At 41.6% G+C, this 14,860-nt stretch overlaps 1 protein-coding gene across 13 annotated transcripts in view; it reads right to left on the reverse strand.

Moving 5' to 3' along the window:
• AKAP13 (A-kinase anchoring protein 13) overlaps positions 1–14,860 on the reverse strand; it is a 203,298-nt gene that overhangs the window by 100,884 nt on the left and 87,554 nt on the right. For all 13 annotated transcript variants that reach the window (XM_033070336.1, XM_033070327.1, XM_033070333.1 and 10 more), the window contains one exon: positions 8,405–8,588. In XM_033070336.1, the coding sequence (XP_032926227.1) occupies positions 8,405–8,588 (184 nt within the window). The remainder of the gene's footprint in view (positions 1–8,404; positions 8,589–14,860) is intronic.

The following is a 14,860-nucleotide window of genomic DNA, read 5'->3' on the forward strand; positions in this document are numbered from 1 at the left end:
TCATTCACCTCACACACTGAGCTTCACTGTTCCATGCCTTTCCTGCATGTCTCATTGCAAGTCCTGGGTTTTACTGAGAGATGATAAAAACACATTTTCTTCCAGGAAAAAGGCTTTGCTGTTACGCATTTTGTACTTCCTGGCTGTGAAAGATGCTTGTTTTGTCCAGACTTGGAATTTCTGCAGTGGTTGTATAGGAGTGCATATCCAAGCTGCTCTACTAGGAGATAAAAACAGATATGCAAATACTTACTGAAGATTTATTAGCAAAAATATGTATACAAACTCCAGCCTTCTAGAAGTTTGAAAATCTGCTTTTGTTCAGCACAAAAATCCAGTTTGCTGCACTTTGCCAGAAACAACGGAAATCTGCCTTCTTATGAGATTTAACCATCCTGGGTCAAATCTTTCTCATCTTCCCTTTTCAACAGTTTCCCATCAAAATACGTAACAGATACCACTGAACTGAACATTTTGTAAGAAACATTTCTGAGCTCAATTTTCACAGAAGAAAGTATCTTGGTAAAAATAGCAAGGACTGCCTGAGAAGGTTGATAGTGCTCACTAGCTCTACCCTCTGCACAACCATGCCATGGCCCATTGAAAAAGCCTGGAAGAAGTCTTCCTGCTGTGGTCAGTCTTCTGTCCCATGGAGGTAAACCCAGAAGGGAAATTTCTGGTTGAAATTAAGAACAGACTTAACCAGCCCACCATTCATCTGCAGAAAGGTGGCTTAAGGAAGGATGACAACTTCAAACAGAGAGAGAGAGAGAAGAGAAGCAAAAACACTTCAAAATACTCTCAGGCCATGTCCTGCTCCATCTGGGAGTTGATTAGATTGTTGAAACTATAGGATCACTTCCTGCCCATCTGGCATGTAACACAAGGTAATAGATCATAGAATCACAGATCAATTTGGGTTGGAAAGGATCTTAAAGATCATCTAGCTCCAACATGGGTAAGGACACCTTCTGCTAGACCAGGCTGCTCCAAGCTGGGATGGGATGATAAGTAGGAAATGTTTTTTATTTAAACCTCCCAGCTCTGCCCAAGTAGACTGGTCCCTTTTCAGGGTAGAGCTGTTCTGTATCACATGCTGAACCTCTCCTCATCTGGCAGGGGAGCAGAGAGTGAGCAGCGGAAAAAGAAAAGGAAAGCTCACACCGCACGGCTCCCGGCTTCCGGCAGATATGGGCGAGACATTTTTAAGAAGAGGGAAGATAAGTGAGAAAAGAAGAACAAAAAAACCCCCAAAAAACAACAAACCACGACCTGATCAAAAGCTCTGCCTGCCCTCAAACTGCTGCAGAAACTGCTCAGTAACAAGGGTCTGAAATTGGAGGTGCCAGCGCTCACAGCAGGCATGCTTTCCAGTACCAAGAGACAAGGTTTGAGCTGGAAGGGAGAGGAAGAGGAGGGAGAAAGAAATCAGAAGATGAATGAAAAAGCCTTAGTGACTTAAGCAAAATTTAATGTTAGGAAGATTTATCCCACTGTTTCGCAAAGGGGTGAGGAAGGCAGTGTGGGAACTTAAGGTGTTATTTCCTGGGGATATCACCTCCAGATTTCTGAGCTGGAACAAAACAAGCTCAGTAGCATTTCCAGCTCTTAAGATCTTACTGCAAGCCTGATAACAGCTTGGGTTTATTCTGAAAGCACCAGGCCCTAGATCCACGTGGCAAAGAAAAAACAAAAAAAAAAAAGGAAAAATCAATGAAGAAAAAGTTAAAGCCCCTACCATTATGGCTGCATGAAAAGCTAGGAAAAGGCCAGAATTTAGATGCTCTTATGTGCAAGGTAAATAAAAATGTAACTAAATTGAACTCTAATCTTACATTCTTTTTATTACTACTATTATGGTATCACAGTGAAAATACCAGATCAGACAGACAGTGATCTGGGATAAACAAGGAATGGTGCCTACAGGGATAGGATTGGTGGTGATTGTGCAATGTGCCCACAGCACAGGCAATTTAAAACAAGCCAACAATCCCTCCTGGGAAAACCCAGCACCCACACTCAATGCAGTCACCAGCATTTAAACCAATCTTAGAAACCTGACCAAACAGAACTTCAGTGTTATATGCAAAAACGCTGGGATAATGGAGGTTTTGTATCTGTATGACCAACTTTGCACCCAAAATCTTCAGTGGTACACAAAACACTAATGCACACAAACACTTTCTTGCTCCTCATTTTTATAACATCCATATGCATTGTATATGGGACCCAGAATACACATGCAACCAGAGTGTGCTGGAATGGGTTAAAATAAATCAACTATCTTCGAATTTGAAAGATATTTAATGAACACAGAATTCATACTTCAGGTGTTTCCAAGTGTTCAAAATGCTCCAGGACAGTAGAAAAATTTTTGTTTCTCATATAAGAAAAAACCCACATATTGCTCACTAATTTGAATAGTTTTGTTGGTGAAAGAAAGAGTTAAAAGTTCATCTGATGTAGAAATAATGACTAACCCTTTCCAGTGCCTCACACAAACTTGAACTGCAGCTGTGGGTTCTGACACCAAACTGAATTCAGGATTGCATAACGTACCCTTCAATATCAGATTAATATTTAATAACTGGATTCAAAATATGTAATGCTAACTTCTCATTGATCAACACACTACACAGCAGCAAATCAGACAGAGAAAAGCTGGCTTGGTCCTTCAACAATTGTCTGCAGACACACACATGCTAAGGGAGCATGTCCAGTATTTCCAAACACAACAGGCTTGTACTTCTAAGACCAAGCATTTCTTAGGCTCCAATGCTAATTATACATTAAAAAAAAATACAGCTACAAACTCTTATCAATTATATTTGCCAAAAAGTACAGTCTGCATTCCATAAGAGTAAATGTTATTAAATGCTTTTTCCATTTGTTCTATTTTCAGAGCATTATATAACAAGAAGGATGCCCTGCTGAGGATGTGAAGCTGTAGGTCCAACACAGAACCCAAGGTCCACTTGGAGACTCATCAGTAAATGAAGGGAATTTAAGATGAATCTATGAAACACACTTGAGAGTGAAAACAGATGTCATCTGTTGCATTTGAATTTATAAAAGCACCATCATGGAGAACACTTCAGCAAGCAGTGTTTACAGCTAAAAAACAGCATCTCAGATCAGGATAAGAGATTTGGAAGCAGAGTTGTCTCTGCAGAACATCTCCACAGGCTGCAAGTGAGCGTGGTCACTGGCTCTGCAGCCCAGCCCCGAAAAGAAGCCATGCCTTTGGCTGCCTCTGACACAGCAGTTTACAAAGACTTCTTCTGCAATCATCTGTTCAACCTCTAACTCCTACCATGAATGTCACTGCTTGGAGTAAATCTGATCCAGAGACTAAATATGAGCATCCTAGCTGGGTATCCAGCTAGCCCATGCCTGAGGCCAAAACCCCAGCAGTTCTGGGAAACCACTTATCTGCATTTTTTATATTTATCCTGAAACAGAGCTGGTCTCTCATAATCACTCACCAACCCCACAAGGCTGTCCAGCACTTATGGCCCCTATAATTTTTGGGAACGCTTCCAGATCAGGATTGCTGGGGGAAGGAAAATAATTTCTTCTTATATCTTACCAAATATTCTCAAATCTCTTCTAAATCTCTTCTTTCTCATCCTCACAGATCTGTTTCCATGATCTCCCAGAAGCACAATTTCCAAGTGGGAATACAGAAACATTAAAAAGCTGTTTCTATCACATGGACTAAGCCTTCTCTCTCTTCTGTATTCAGAGGTGGTAACATGCAAAACAAAGGAGAGGAGGGAGCCAAAGAATGAAAACTCTTCATAGGGATGTGGGAGCACACGAGGAAGTCAGTAAAAGTTGGAGCATGATGTGGGGTGAGTAGGTGGAAGAGAAACACAAACTCTTCCTGCTCCATCACATTCACACCTGGTTGCCCCATCCTCCCACTCCCAGTCTGCTCCTCTGCTGTGCCAAAAGAAACCCACAGCACCTCAGCATCTTTCTAATCATGATATTAAAGCTATTAAATGATGGTGTTTCAACTGAAAATCCTACACCACAAACTAGACCCTGTAGACCACTGGCCCTCCCACACTGCTCCAGACACATTGCTGTCTGCAGCTAAACAACATCTCCTTAACACACACTTCTGAGTCCTCTTTCAGTGCCCTTCCAACATTTCTGAATCCCTCTTAACACATTAATCTTGTGCCATCACTTGTAGATACAAAGTCAACTGTTCTCCTGCCACACCACAGCAAGCCATACCTCAAACTCAGCTCCCCAAATAGCAATCAAATGGATTTGTTACTTGGTCAGGAGTGAAAGAACAGATGGAGAAACATCAGCACTAATTCAATAAACCTTACAGCCTCTAATTCTGCTTAGCCAGAAATGAAATATATGTATACCATGTGACTGATTTTAAGATCATGCTTAAACACTCTGCTGAACATAAACTGGGTATTTCTGAAATTAAATACTTCATTAAAGGGCCTGCTAAATTGGGGTGCAAAAAAAAAGGAGGCACAAGGCAAATCCTCTTGCAGATCTGGCTCAGAAAAGCAGAAAAGTGTCTTTAGTTATAAAAGTAAAGTCACTGAAAAAGCATCCTTATTTAAGAGGCACCACGGAGATTACAGCCCAGACTTCACCAATTACTTATGTAAAATCAGAACAATAGCAAGTGATAATCATGGACTGAAAAACATTCACAAAACCCTTCTGCTATCAGTGAGTTATTCCTCATGTGTGCTAATTAAATCATTTTAATTTTGGAAATACAAACTTGTACTAATTTACAGTTCCACAGACTGAGCCTCCTGATTTTTACCAGGAAATCTGAAGGGAAGAGCAATCCCAGAGCTGTGCAGAAACACTTTAGAGCAAAAAGCAGAGAAACCAGCAAAAGTAAAAAAAGTTGACAGTAAAAAACTCAGAGACTGTTGCAATTCTTTGCAGGGATTAGAAAAGTGCAATTTAATTTTTTTAAAAATGGCCTTTATTTTTTTCTTGCTTCCCTTTTTGAGAGGACATAAATCACTCTCAGCTGTGAATGAACTACAAGCGTTTGGTTTGCTGGAAATGTTACTGGACAGAAATAAAATCAGCAACCAGATCAGTGTTTGTGTGTTTTACAAAGCAGCTCTCTGCAATCCTGCACGCTCCTGGTGCCCTGAAGCCATTTTCCCCACTGCTGTAAGAGCCCTGCAGAACATGGAGCTGGCAGGGGATTGTGTTACTGCCCTGGGAAACACCAACTCCTGCACCCTGCAGCTGTCCAGTTACTCACAGAGTTCCAGCAGCCTCTTTAATGACTGTGCTGCCTCTCCAGAGCCAGCACCCTGCAGTCAGCATCACCCAGCTCCAACACTGGGGACAAACAGGCTTCAACCACAGAGCCTCTACTCTGGAAAGAGCTGAAAATCAAAGAAGGCTTTGCAAACTGCGCTATTTCCAAAATTATCTTTACATATAAATCTTTATATATACTGCCCTTCTGCACTGTCCTATTCCATTTGCACTGCAGGACACTGTTTACTGCAGTTTTCATCTTGGAGATAAAACAATTCCCCTCAGGAGTGATACACAAGTGATGAATGTTTATTGATGATGAACAGTTATTTTCTTAGGGAAGTATTTATTAATGAATGCTGCTATTGACTCTGGATCCCTGGTGACCTGCATGGGCTCTGTGGCAGCTCCTAGTCTGAGTCTCAAAAGAAGCAGCCCATGCAACTTTGCTGTCTGAGGATGAAAAGCAAGTGCACCCCACAGAACAGAATACTTCCAGGGATGGAAAACTTACATAGGAAGAACATTTTTTTTTTTTTACATGAAGTACTGCCAAAGCTGAGAAGGGAAAGTTCATCAGATAAACAGAAATTCAAAATGTCACCAGTGAAATTAGTTGTTGAGCAAAGTATTTACACTGCAGTTGAATCAAGCTACTTTGCAGACAAACCAAGGCAAAACTACAGCAACAGGGAAGGTTTTATGTCTGCTCTTTAATGATTGTATCCTAATTATGGCAAAATTTCACCCCTTCCCAATGCTGGCTGGGAGAATCATTGTAAAATGCAGGGTCCTGCAAATTAGCAAGCAAGAGAACAATAAATTCCCCCCAAGGATAATGCATCACAAAACATGCTGCATTCATTTATTTGGCATAGTGCAGTTTAATTACTTGTAAAAATAATGACTCCTTTGTAGGGGCCCTCACTAGCATGCGTTGCTGCCCTGTGTTTTGCTGAGTGGGACGAGCTGTGTGCCAAATTTGTGTGCATGGATTATACAGTGTGAGCATAGGCAGAGGGCAGAAAAGAGGTTGTACAGTGTCCTTTGTGTTTTGACAGCACATAAATGACACTCGCTCTCTTAATGGAATTTTCGGTGTTTTGAAGCTCAGTATTTCTCCTCCCAATAGGGATTTTCAAATCTCATCTTATTGCAGAAAATGCTCAGCATAATAAAAAAAAAACAATCACTGCTGGAGAATCAGGATGTGCCCATCTTGTCACCATCACCCTCCCATGGGCAAGGGCTGTGGCCATCCCCATGTCACTGCTGCCAAGGCCATACCACAATGCTCCACCACCATCTCACCCACTGAGAAAGGGAACCAGGATTTCTGTTTGCTTCATGGCAATAGAAGAGTTTTCAGTCAGGGGACCTGTGGCATAGCTGTGAGATGTTTATATATTGTATTTCTACCCAGCAGTCCAAGACAAAAACTAATCACAAAGAACAGTTTAAGGATATACCAAGAACAGGAATTGGGACCTTGATGGTAATTTTTCTGCAGTTGCTTGTGTCTTCTTTTCAAAGACAAACTGCAAAGGTCATCACAGAAATTCCATGGATTGGGCCAGTAGCATTCCTTAAAGCCAATGGCACAGGACAATGTCATGGAATCCCAGTCCTCTTTTCATTCCACTGAGTGAGAACTGCCATTCCAAAACTGGAGCCAGTTGTGAAATACTTCATCTAGTACAAGAATAGCTGTTGTAATAGTTTTGTTTACTTCCCATTTTTATTTAAATTACCAGCTCTACTTGCATTAGGGTTGTAGTATTTGCTGTGAGCTCTATAATGAAGTTTTGGCCAGCTTCAGCTTCCTGATAGTATGTAAAGCCTGTTAATGGGGTTAGTCTCACCTTGGAGAACCTTGCTGCAGTTACAGGATGAATTTGCACATCCCTTTTTTACAATGTAGCCTGTGAGACAGTTGTGTTTTCACAGTATGACTGTTGCCCTTGATGGAGAAAAACATAACACTGTCATCCCTTCTGTATTGATGCCAGCAAGGGTGGCAGGAGAAGGTATTTGGGTATAGGTCCCATCCCACCCTCTCCTTTACCCCCACTTTCCACGTGGCTGCCTGAATCTAAGGATAAAAAATTTAAATGCAATCACTCCAGCAATACAGATCAAGTTTTCTGCCCCCCAGCACTGCACCCAACAATACAGAAAGCAGAATAATTTCCAGTTTGTAACAGGGAATGTTGCGTGACAATGTGGACAGCACAGCACACTCCTAACGTGACATTGGGTCACTCAACATAAACCCCAAATATCTGAGGAGTCAATTCAGAAACACAAAGTTTATAACAAAGCTTAAGGGAACCAGGCATCAGAATAACACACACAGAGACTAAATCTTTTCTCCTATACAAACAGGCCCCTTGAGCTTTTTTTAAGCTCTTTGTCTTTATTAGCCTCAGCTATTATAGTTAGATCTCCAAACATTTGCTGCTCAAAACCAACTTGCCATCTTCCAAAGGATTCCTTGTAAAGCAGTGCAATAAATGCTCATGCCACTAGTTACTTGTTATGTGTTGTAAGACCTGGCTCTTTCTCAAGACCATTTACAAGAGATCTGTTTCTGTTAAATATTCTGTTCTCCTTTAAATATTTGCATTAATTCTTACCTTACTTTTTTTAAAACCTACACTGGTAAAATGCCTATTCTCTACAAGATGTTGACTTATTTCAATATAATGATCATTATTTCATTTAATTAAAAGACTCTCCCTCTATAAAGTAAGAACACAACAGTCCACCACCACAATGCCTGATAGCTCTCTTCTTTTGGGCAGTTGTGCTTGCTTGAAGAAAAGCTTTAGATTTGTTTGCATAAGATTTGTTTTAATTAGTCAATATTACAGTGACTCACTTTGGACTTTACAAGAGAGTTCAAAGCAGAATACTGAGCAACAAGAATCACCCCACCTCCCCCCAAAATATTATTGCATTTCCCCTAAACCCTCAGGACTGCCCCTAGTGCTGCTAACAAGAATGGTAAAAGTAAAATTATACCAAAATTGCCTTCAAGGATGGAGCACAGCCCTCAGACACCACTGAGTGATAATGTACAGCAAAACCAAGCAGGGTAGAGAATGGAAAACCACCAAATCATCCTTACTCTGTCAAAAGTTGGTGCAGTTTCTGGTAGCCCCTCTCCAAGGCCAAGCTGACAGGCGTTGCCCCCTCGTTGTTGTGGATGCTGAGAGCTCCTCTTCCACCCGGCTGCTGGAGCAGAAACCACGTCAGCCGCAGCAGCCCCAGCCGCACCGCAAAATGCATCAGAGTCTCCCGAGGGATGTTCTCTGGGAAGGGAGAAAAAGAAGGAAAGAAAGGGAAATTTGTAGGCTTGTGGGTTAGGGGAATGTTATATCCCAACATCCCAGCCCCAGCACACGGCAGCTGGCACGGAGCTGACAGCCCAAAGGAACCTGCAGCACCTGGAAAAACAGCCTGGCTGCCAACATCCAGGAGACACCAGCCTCAGGGTGAGGGACATGCTTCAGCCTCAGAGGGACATGCTTCAGCCTCAGAGGGACATGCTTCAGTCTCAGGGTGAGGGACATGCTTCAGTCTCAGAGGGACATGCTTCAGTCTCAGGGTGAGGGACATGCTTCAGTCTCAGGGTGAGAGACATGCTTCAGTCTCAGGGTGAGGAATATGCTTAGGGGGGACTGCAAGTGCTCAGGACCTCTCATGCTGAGACTGACCACAGCAGTCAATGTGAAAACCCCACCATTTCCTGAACAGCCACAGCCACCACAAAGCTACAGCACACCCGAACAGAAGCGTGGTCAGGTGGGTTTTACTGGATGTCCAAAACTTCTTCTCACACAACCAGGACCAGGTTTTAGGGATGGACAAATTTTGTTATCTAACAGGATTAATCCCACAGCATGAAGGAAAAAAAATTACATTTCATGCACATATACAAAAACAGTTATAAAAAAGATAACAATTTAAAAACTCATACAGAAAAAAATTATAAAGAAGGGAGGATTTTCTTTCCTGGTTTGATTATGCCTCAGACCAGCTTTTCTCAGCTTAGTACAGTAGCTCTGTCATTCTCAGTAGCAGCATTTATAAACTACCAATCTCCACTGCTGCTTTTTCTATTTAATAATCGTGACCTCCTAATTTGGTAAAAGTCACTCTTGAGTCTGAGCTTTCATCTCAGAAAAATACTCCCGTACACCAAAAGCTGCAGCCCTAGAATGATGCTCTGAAAAGCTTTAACCAGAAATGAGCTCCAGATGCACTGCTGAAATCCAGCATTTGCAGATCAAAGCTTGTTATTTCTGTATGAAAGGCAAAAGCACTTGGGTCAAAAAAACTGCAAGAAATAAAAATTTGTTCTTTTAATTAACAAAGGATTTCAATATTGACTGACAGCAACAACAACAAAAAAGCACCAACTGGGTCTCAGAAAGCCATGCCAATGAGCACACTTGGTATAAACCCTTTCATATCACAGAAATGATTTATTGGGTTATTAATTTGGGTGCCAGCCAAGCCTATACAACAGGTTTTAAAATGCACGCACATAATGGCTTTAGGATTTAATTTTGTATTTTTTTCTTTAAGAAGTGTGCCCCAAGAGAAATCACTTCTTCAAAGTGCTGCTGTTTTTCTTGCTTATTTACTTACTTTAGGGATGTCACTAAGACCTTTGGTGAAAAACAAAACAAAGCAAAAACAGGCAGTTCTCCCCTACCTCACACACTATTTTTCACAACTTTTTGGATCAAATTCTGAAGAACTAATCTGTATGCAAGAACCAAAGGCTTTCTGGCACCATTTCTCTTCTGAATGACTCCAAATTACGTCTCTGGGCTACAAACCAAGTCTTCCCCCTAACCTCCTCTTGATTACCCTAAAGCAAAACCAAGCTGCCCTGAATACACGAGTGTGTCTGAACGAAGGTTCCAGATGATCAGAGAAAAGGGAATGGCTGAGCTCTCCCAGAGACAAATTCTCAGCCTTTGGCTAAGTAATGAGAAGGATTTGGGTATTAAATGTTACAGAGCATAATGATTCAGAAATAGCACAACTTGGATGTTAAGCATTGGTTGCAGCCCTGGATTTAAAGAAAAATTAAAACTAACACAGCACATAGACAGACACAAAAGAAAGCATACTGATGAGGTTGCAAAATGTAGACACAGGTAGGACTTTTCCAGAGTGAAAGCAAATGTTTTACTCAAAGAACTTGCACATGCACAAAGCTCCCACACTACCTGTACATAATTAATCTGGTGTAATTCTTCCTACAGAGATGCAGGAGGCACAAAAGCACTTCTGTTAGAGCAAACAACTCCTATCCAAATAAAGAATGTGTTGCACTGGTCTGACCACGTTCTGTTCTCACATGGGATCTGCTGTTTTTGCTGCTATGTTGAAAGGGAAAATCATCTTCCTAACTAGAATGGACAGTGTTGCCCCAGAGCTGAGCAGCACAGACCTGCAGAGCACGAGCACAGATCCCTGGACCAAAATGATTCCTCCTCCTGCAGCTGAGAGCAGTACCAACAGAGAGCAGCACCTCTGCTCACCAGCTCATGCTTCACCACTAAACACACACCACCAGCTGCAAGCTCTGCAAGATGCAGGCAGATATTCCTCTTGTCCCTGAGCCAAATGGGTGCTTCTCTCTGTCTCCTACATCTAAAGATGAGATGGCCCCTCCCAGCTGTCACAATGCCTCCCCAGTTGTCCCAGTCTGCTGATATGACTGCTGATGTGACCTCCTGAGAAGGTTCTAGTGAAATAATCTTCTTTCCTCTTCTACTGAAACAATATTCTTCTTTCCTCTTCTACTGAAACAATATTCTTCTTTCCTATTCTATTGAAACAACCTTCTTCTTTCCTGTTCTACTGAAACAATCTTTTTCTTTCCTGATCTATTGAAACAATCTTCTTCGTTCCTGATCTATTGAAACAATCTTCTTCTTTCCTGATCTATTGAAACAATCTTCTTCTTTCCTGTTCTACTGAAACAATCTTCTTCTTTCCTGTTCTACTGAAACAATCTTTATCACTGAATCAGTGGACAGGGCAGTTCCAGGGTTCGAATGGAGGTGCCTGCAAACAAAACTGAAGTGAAGGTGGCCCTGCCCTGATGCCTTTGGGCAGGGACAGTGTGCACACAGGATCTGTACAAGAAGAGGTGGCATGGTGCCACCAGAGTATATTAAACACACAGGCTCACTATCCACTTTTGGAAGGCTCTGCCTGACACAGAACCTGGCATGAGGCCACCCTAACAGATGGGCACAGATGATGGCAGTGAAGAGACAAAGTACTGTACATCCAGCAACTGCAGGGGCCCCAGGCAATGGCTTTGGAAGGTTCTGGAGTGTGCAAAACTTGCATGGTGACAGTTAAAAAGGCATGTGCCATCTGTGGGCTGGATTAACTACTAATACATAATGAAAATACATCTGTTGGTGTATGGTGGTGTTCAAAACTAGACAAGAGTTGGTCTGCATCAAGTATGGACATTTTGCTGGATGGAGAAGGGAGGAAGACAGACACATCCCTTCAGACTTCCTGCCTTGAAGGGATGAAGCTTGTCACACAAAATGTTGGAAATCCAGTCAATGGTTTTACAACCTTGTTGTGGGGCAAAATGTCCCACACATGATAGAATATCAAAAGCTTTAACATGCAAAAGCCAGAGCTCCTTCTCCTACCACATACCAAGCAGGAGCTCCTTGTCTTAAAATGGCTGTCATTTGAATGCCAACAAGAAACTTCTGGCAATTAGGAAATTGTGGAAATACAAGACACACGATTCTGAAAAGGCCAAGACTGTTTTGTTCCTTTCTCGTTTCCTAGTAATAGGCAAGAGTTGAAACATATGATTATTGCCCCATAATGGCAGGGTACTCTAGTCCAGCTGGCAAAACACAAGACTTTGGATATATTATTTTTGTGTAATTTTTTTCTGCTGTGATGCATGAACAGACAGTTTATCTGCACAACTGAGGACTAAATTTCCATAGAAGACTGTCCTATGTACTTTGCTAATAGTAAAGGATTAAGGTTTAAGGTGCTATTAGCACAAAATAAATAAGTATTGAAGGAAAAAAAAACAAACAACAACTTTGGGTATGACATGCCCAAGAACATTAAGTAAAAACTTCCATTTTAAACCTGATTAAATAACAAAAAACACCAAAAAAACTACTGATCCTTTATTAAAATAACTTTCCAGATACCTACACCTCATGCTCAGTTTATCCTCACGCCAGCCATGGAGTGGGGTAGCATTGCTTCATCTTCCTGTGTTCGTGGCCTTTACTTGGTTCTCACCCAAACCCAGGTACCCTCAGCAATTTGGAAATCTACCATCACACCTGGCCTCAAAACCATGCTTTCTGCTGGAAATGTTCTCACTGCTTGAGAACCCTTCAGAAACAAGGGTAAAAAACCCCAGAACCAAGCTGCCACCTCACACTGAGGTCCTAGAGGAAGGCACTGTAGAAAGGTCAAGGCAAAGATGATGTGTTTGGAATTATGAGCTCAGTTAATAAAAAGATGAGTGGGTAATTACTTTCCTAATCTGAAAAACAAGAAATTTTTCAAAAGATCTCCATGTCCCATTCCTGCTAATATCAAAGGGAACATTCTCATGCCAACAATTTCTCGGACACAGACTAAATGGTACATCTCACTCTTGAGCAGCACATTTCTTATGCTGTCTGAACAAGAATTGCTTTCTGCTTCCCATTTTCCACTGCAGAGGGCACTAAATTTAGTTTTGGAAAAGACTTTTTACATCTTATCAAGGACTGCTGCTGAACAGAGCACTTTGTGCTGTTGGCACGGAACAGATCATGCTGATTTATACCATACCGTCCTTTATCAGAGAGCACAGAAGCTGAGCAGCAGACTGGAAAAGATATGAAACACAAGCAAAAGAACACCTGTAACTATTACATTGAAAGGGGTCCAAGAGAAACTATAACAAGAGTGCAGCAGATGAAGAGATAAAAGCTCCATGTCTGAAATACAACGCTGGTAGCATAACTTTAGCATCCTCCCATGGAAAAAAGACTAGGTACTAATAATCAAATTCTGAAAGTTTTTAAAAGGTATTTAGGATATTTTGTTTAAAATAAGATGGGGTTTTTTTTGGTGACTTTCTCTCTTCAGACATTCTCCCTTCATGCAAAAAAATCCCAATTTATGATCTCTATTTCCAGTGACACTCATGTTATCCTTTACATTTAAATCTTACTGGTTTTGCACATGAAGCTACTAAACCCATAACCCTAATACATTCAGACTATTTCAAACCAGGGCAGAGAGTTTCCCTCTGTATCCACCCTCCCAGCTGGTGAGGTCATGGAGTTTAGTTTCCCAAGCAGTACTTACCGAAGGACCATGTTTATCCTGGAGCATTTCTGGGAAGCTCTACATATTCAACACATCAGTAACTGCAATCAGTGAAGTGTTCTATCTAATCTGATGGTCTCCTGGCTATCTGCTTGAAAACCTGGCTCACTATCTCACAGCAGTTCTTACACTCCCAGGGGAACTGTTCTATATCATGGTGATCACAGCAACCCTCTGCTAACATTACCCAGCTCCTGAAGAACCTCAGAAAGCTCACACAATCAAAAATCAACCACAGCTCTGGGTTTCACCACTCACTTTTAATAAGCAAAATGGAAAGACTGTTTCCTCAAAGGTTTTGTCAGAATATTACTTCCAAGTTATTTTGAAAGTGATCTGTTTACTAGTGATACAATTAACCTAAGTTTTTCATACCTGGGTCTCAGATCCTCCCTAATTTTTTTTTCTCCTTTTTTCTTTACCCCACTGCAACAAAACCAAGCCATAATCATTACTCATACCTCAAAATATTCAGTTGTGGTTTTCTAGTTAAGTTATTTTCTCTTCAGTAATTTAAAATAGAACATCACAGTCCTGTATTTACATAGCATACATCCTCAGGATACATATTAAATTTTGATTTCTAGACATAAAGTGTAACAATCTGTTCCATTTAAATAGCTGCCTTTAAATGCCACTGAGAACAGTAAATAGCCCCCCTTTTGACAGCAGTAACAACCATGTTCTTTAGAAAGTTATAGTGTACTTGTAATTATTAAGACAGACATGATTATATGGCACCTGAAAGAAATGCTGTGTTTGGAATACCACAGTAACAAGACTAATCCTTAATTATGGATTCTGAAATTGTGGATGCCATTGGAGTTCATACAGAGAGATAACTAAGAGCAAGGCCCGGTCACTGCTTGCTAAGGAGGGACAGGGCATGCCTGGTGAAGAGCACAGCTGTGTCAGGGACTGTGTACAGAGTACAGGGTTCCCTCTGCCTGTGCCAGTAAGAGGATGGAGCCCAAGGACCAGCCCAAGGACCAGCCCAAGGACCAGCCCAAGGACCTGAGATGTCAGGGGTCCCAGGTGCTCCCACCCCCAGTTCTGCAGCTGTGTCTGTTCAGTGACACAGCAGATGAGTTCAACAGCCTCAGAGACTTTGAGCAGCCTCTCTGCCCTCTGGGGTGACAGCAGTGAAATCTCTGCCCTCTGCTCAAAGCCTGGGTGC

This window comes from Catharus ustulatus, chromosome 12, assembly GCF_009819885.2.
Source record: "Catharus ustulatus isolate bCatUst1 chromosome 12, bCatUst1.pri.v2, whole genome shotgun sequence".
Lineage (NCBI taxonomy): Eukaryota > Metazoa > Chordata > Aves > Passeriformes > Turdidae > Catharus > Catharus ustulatus.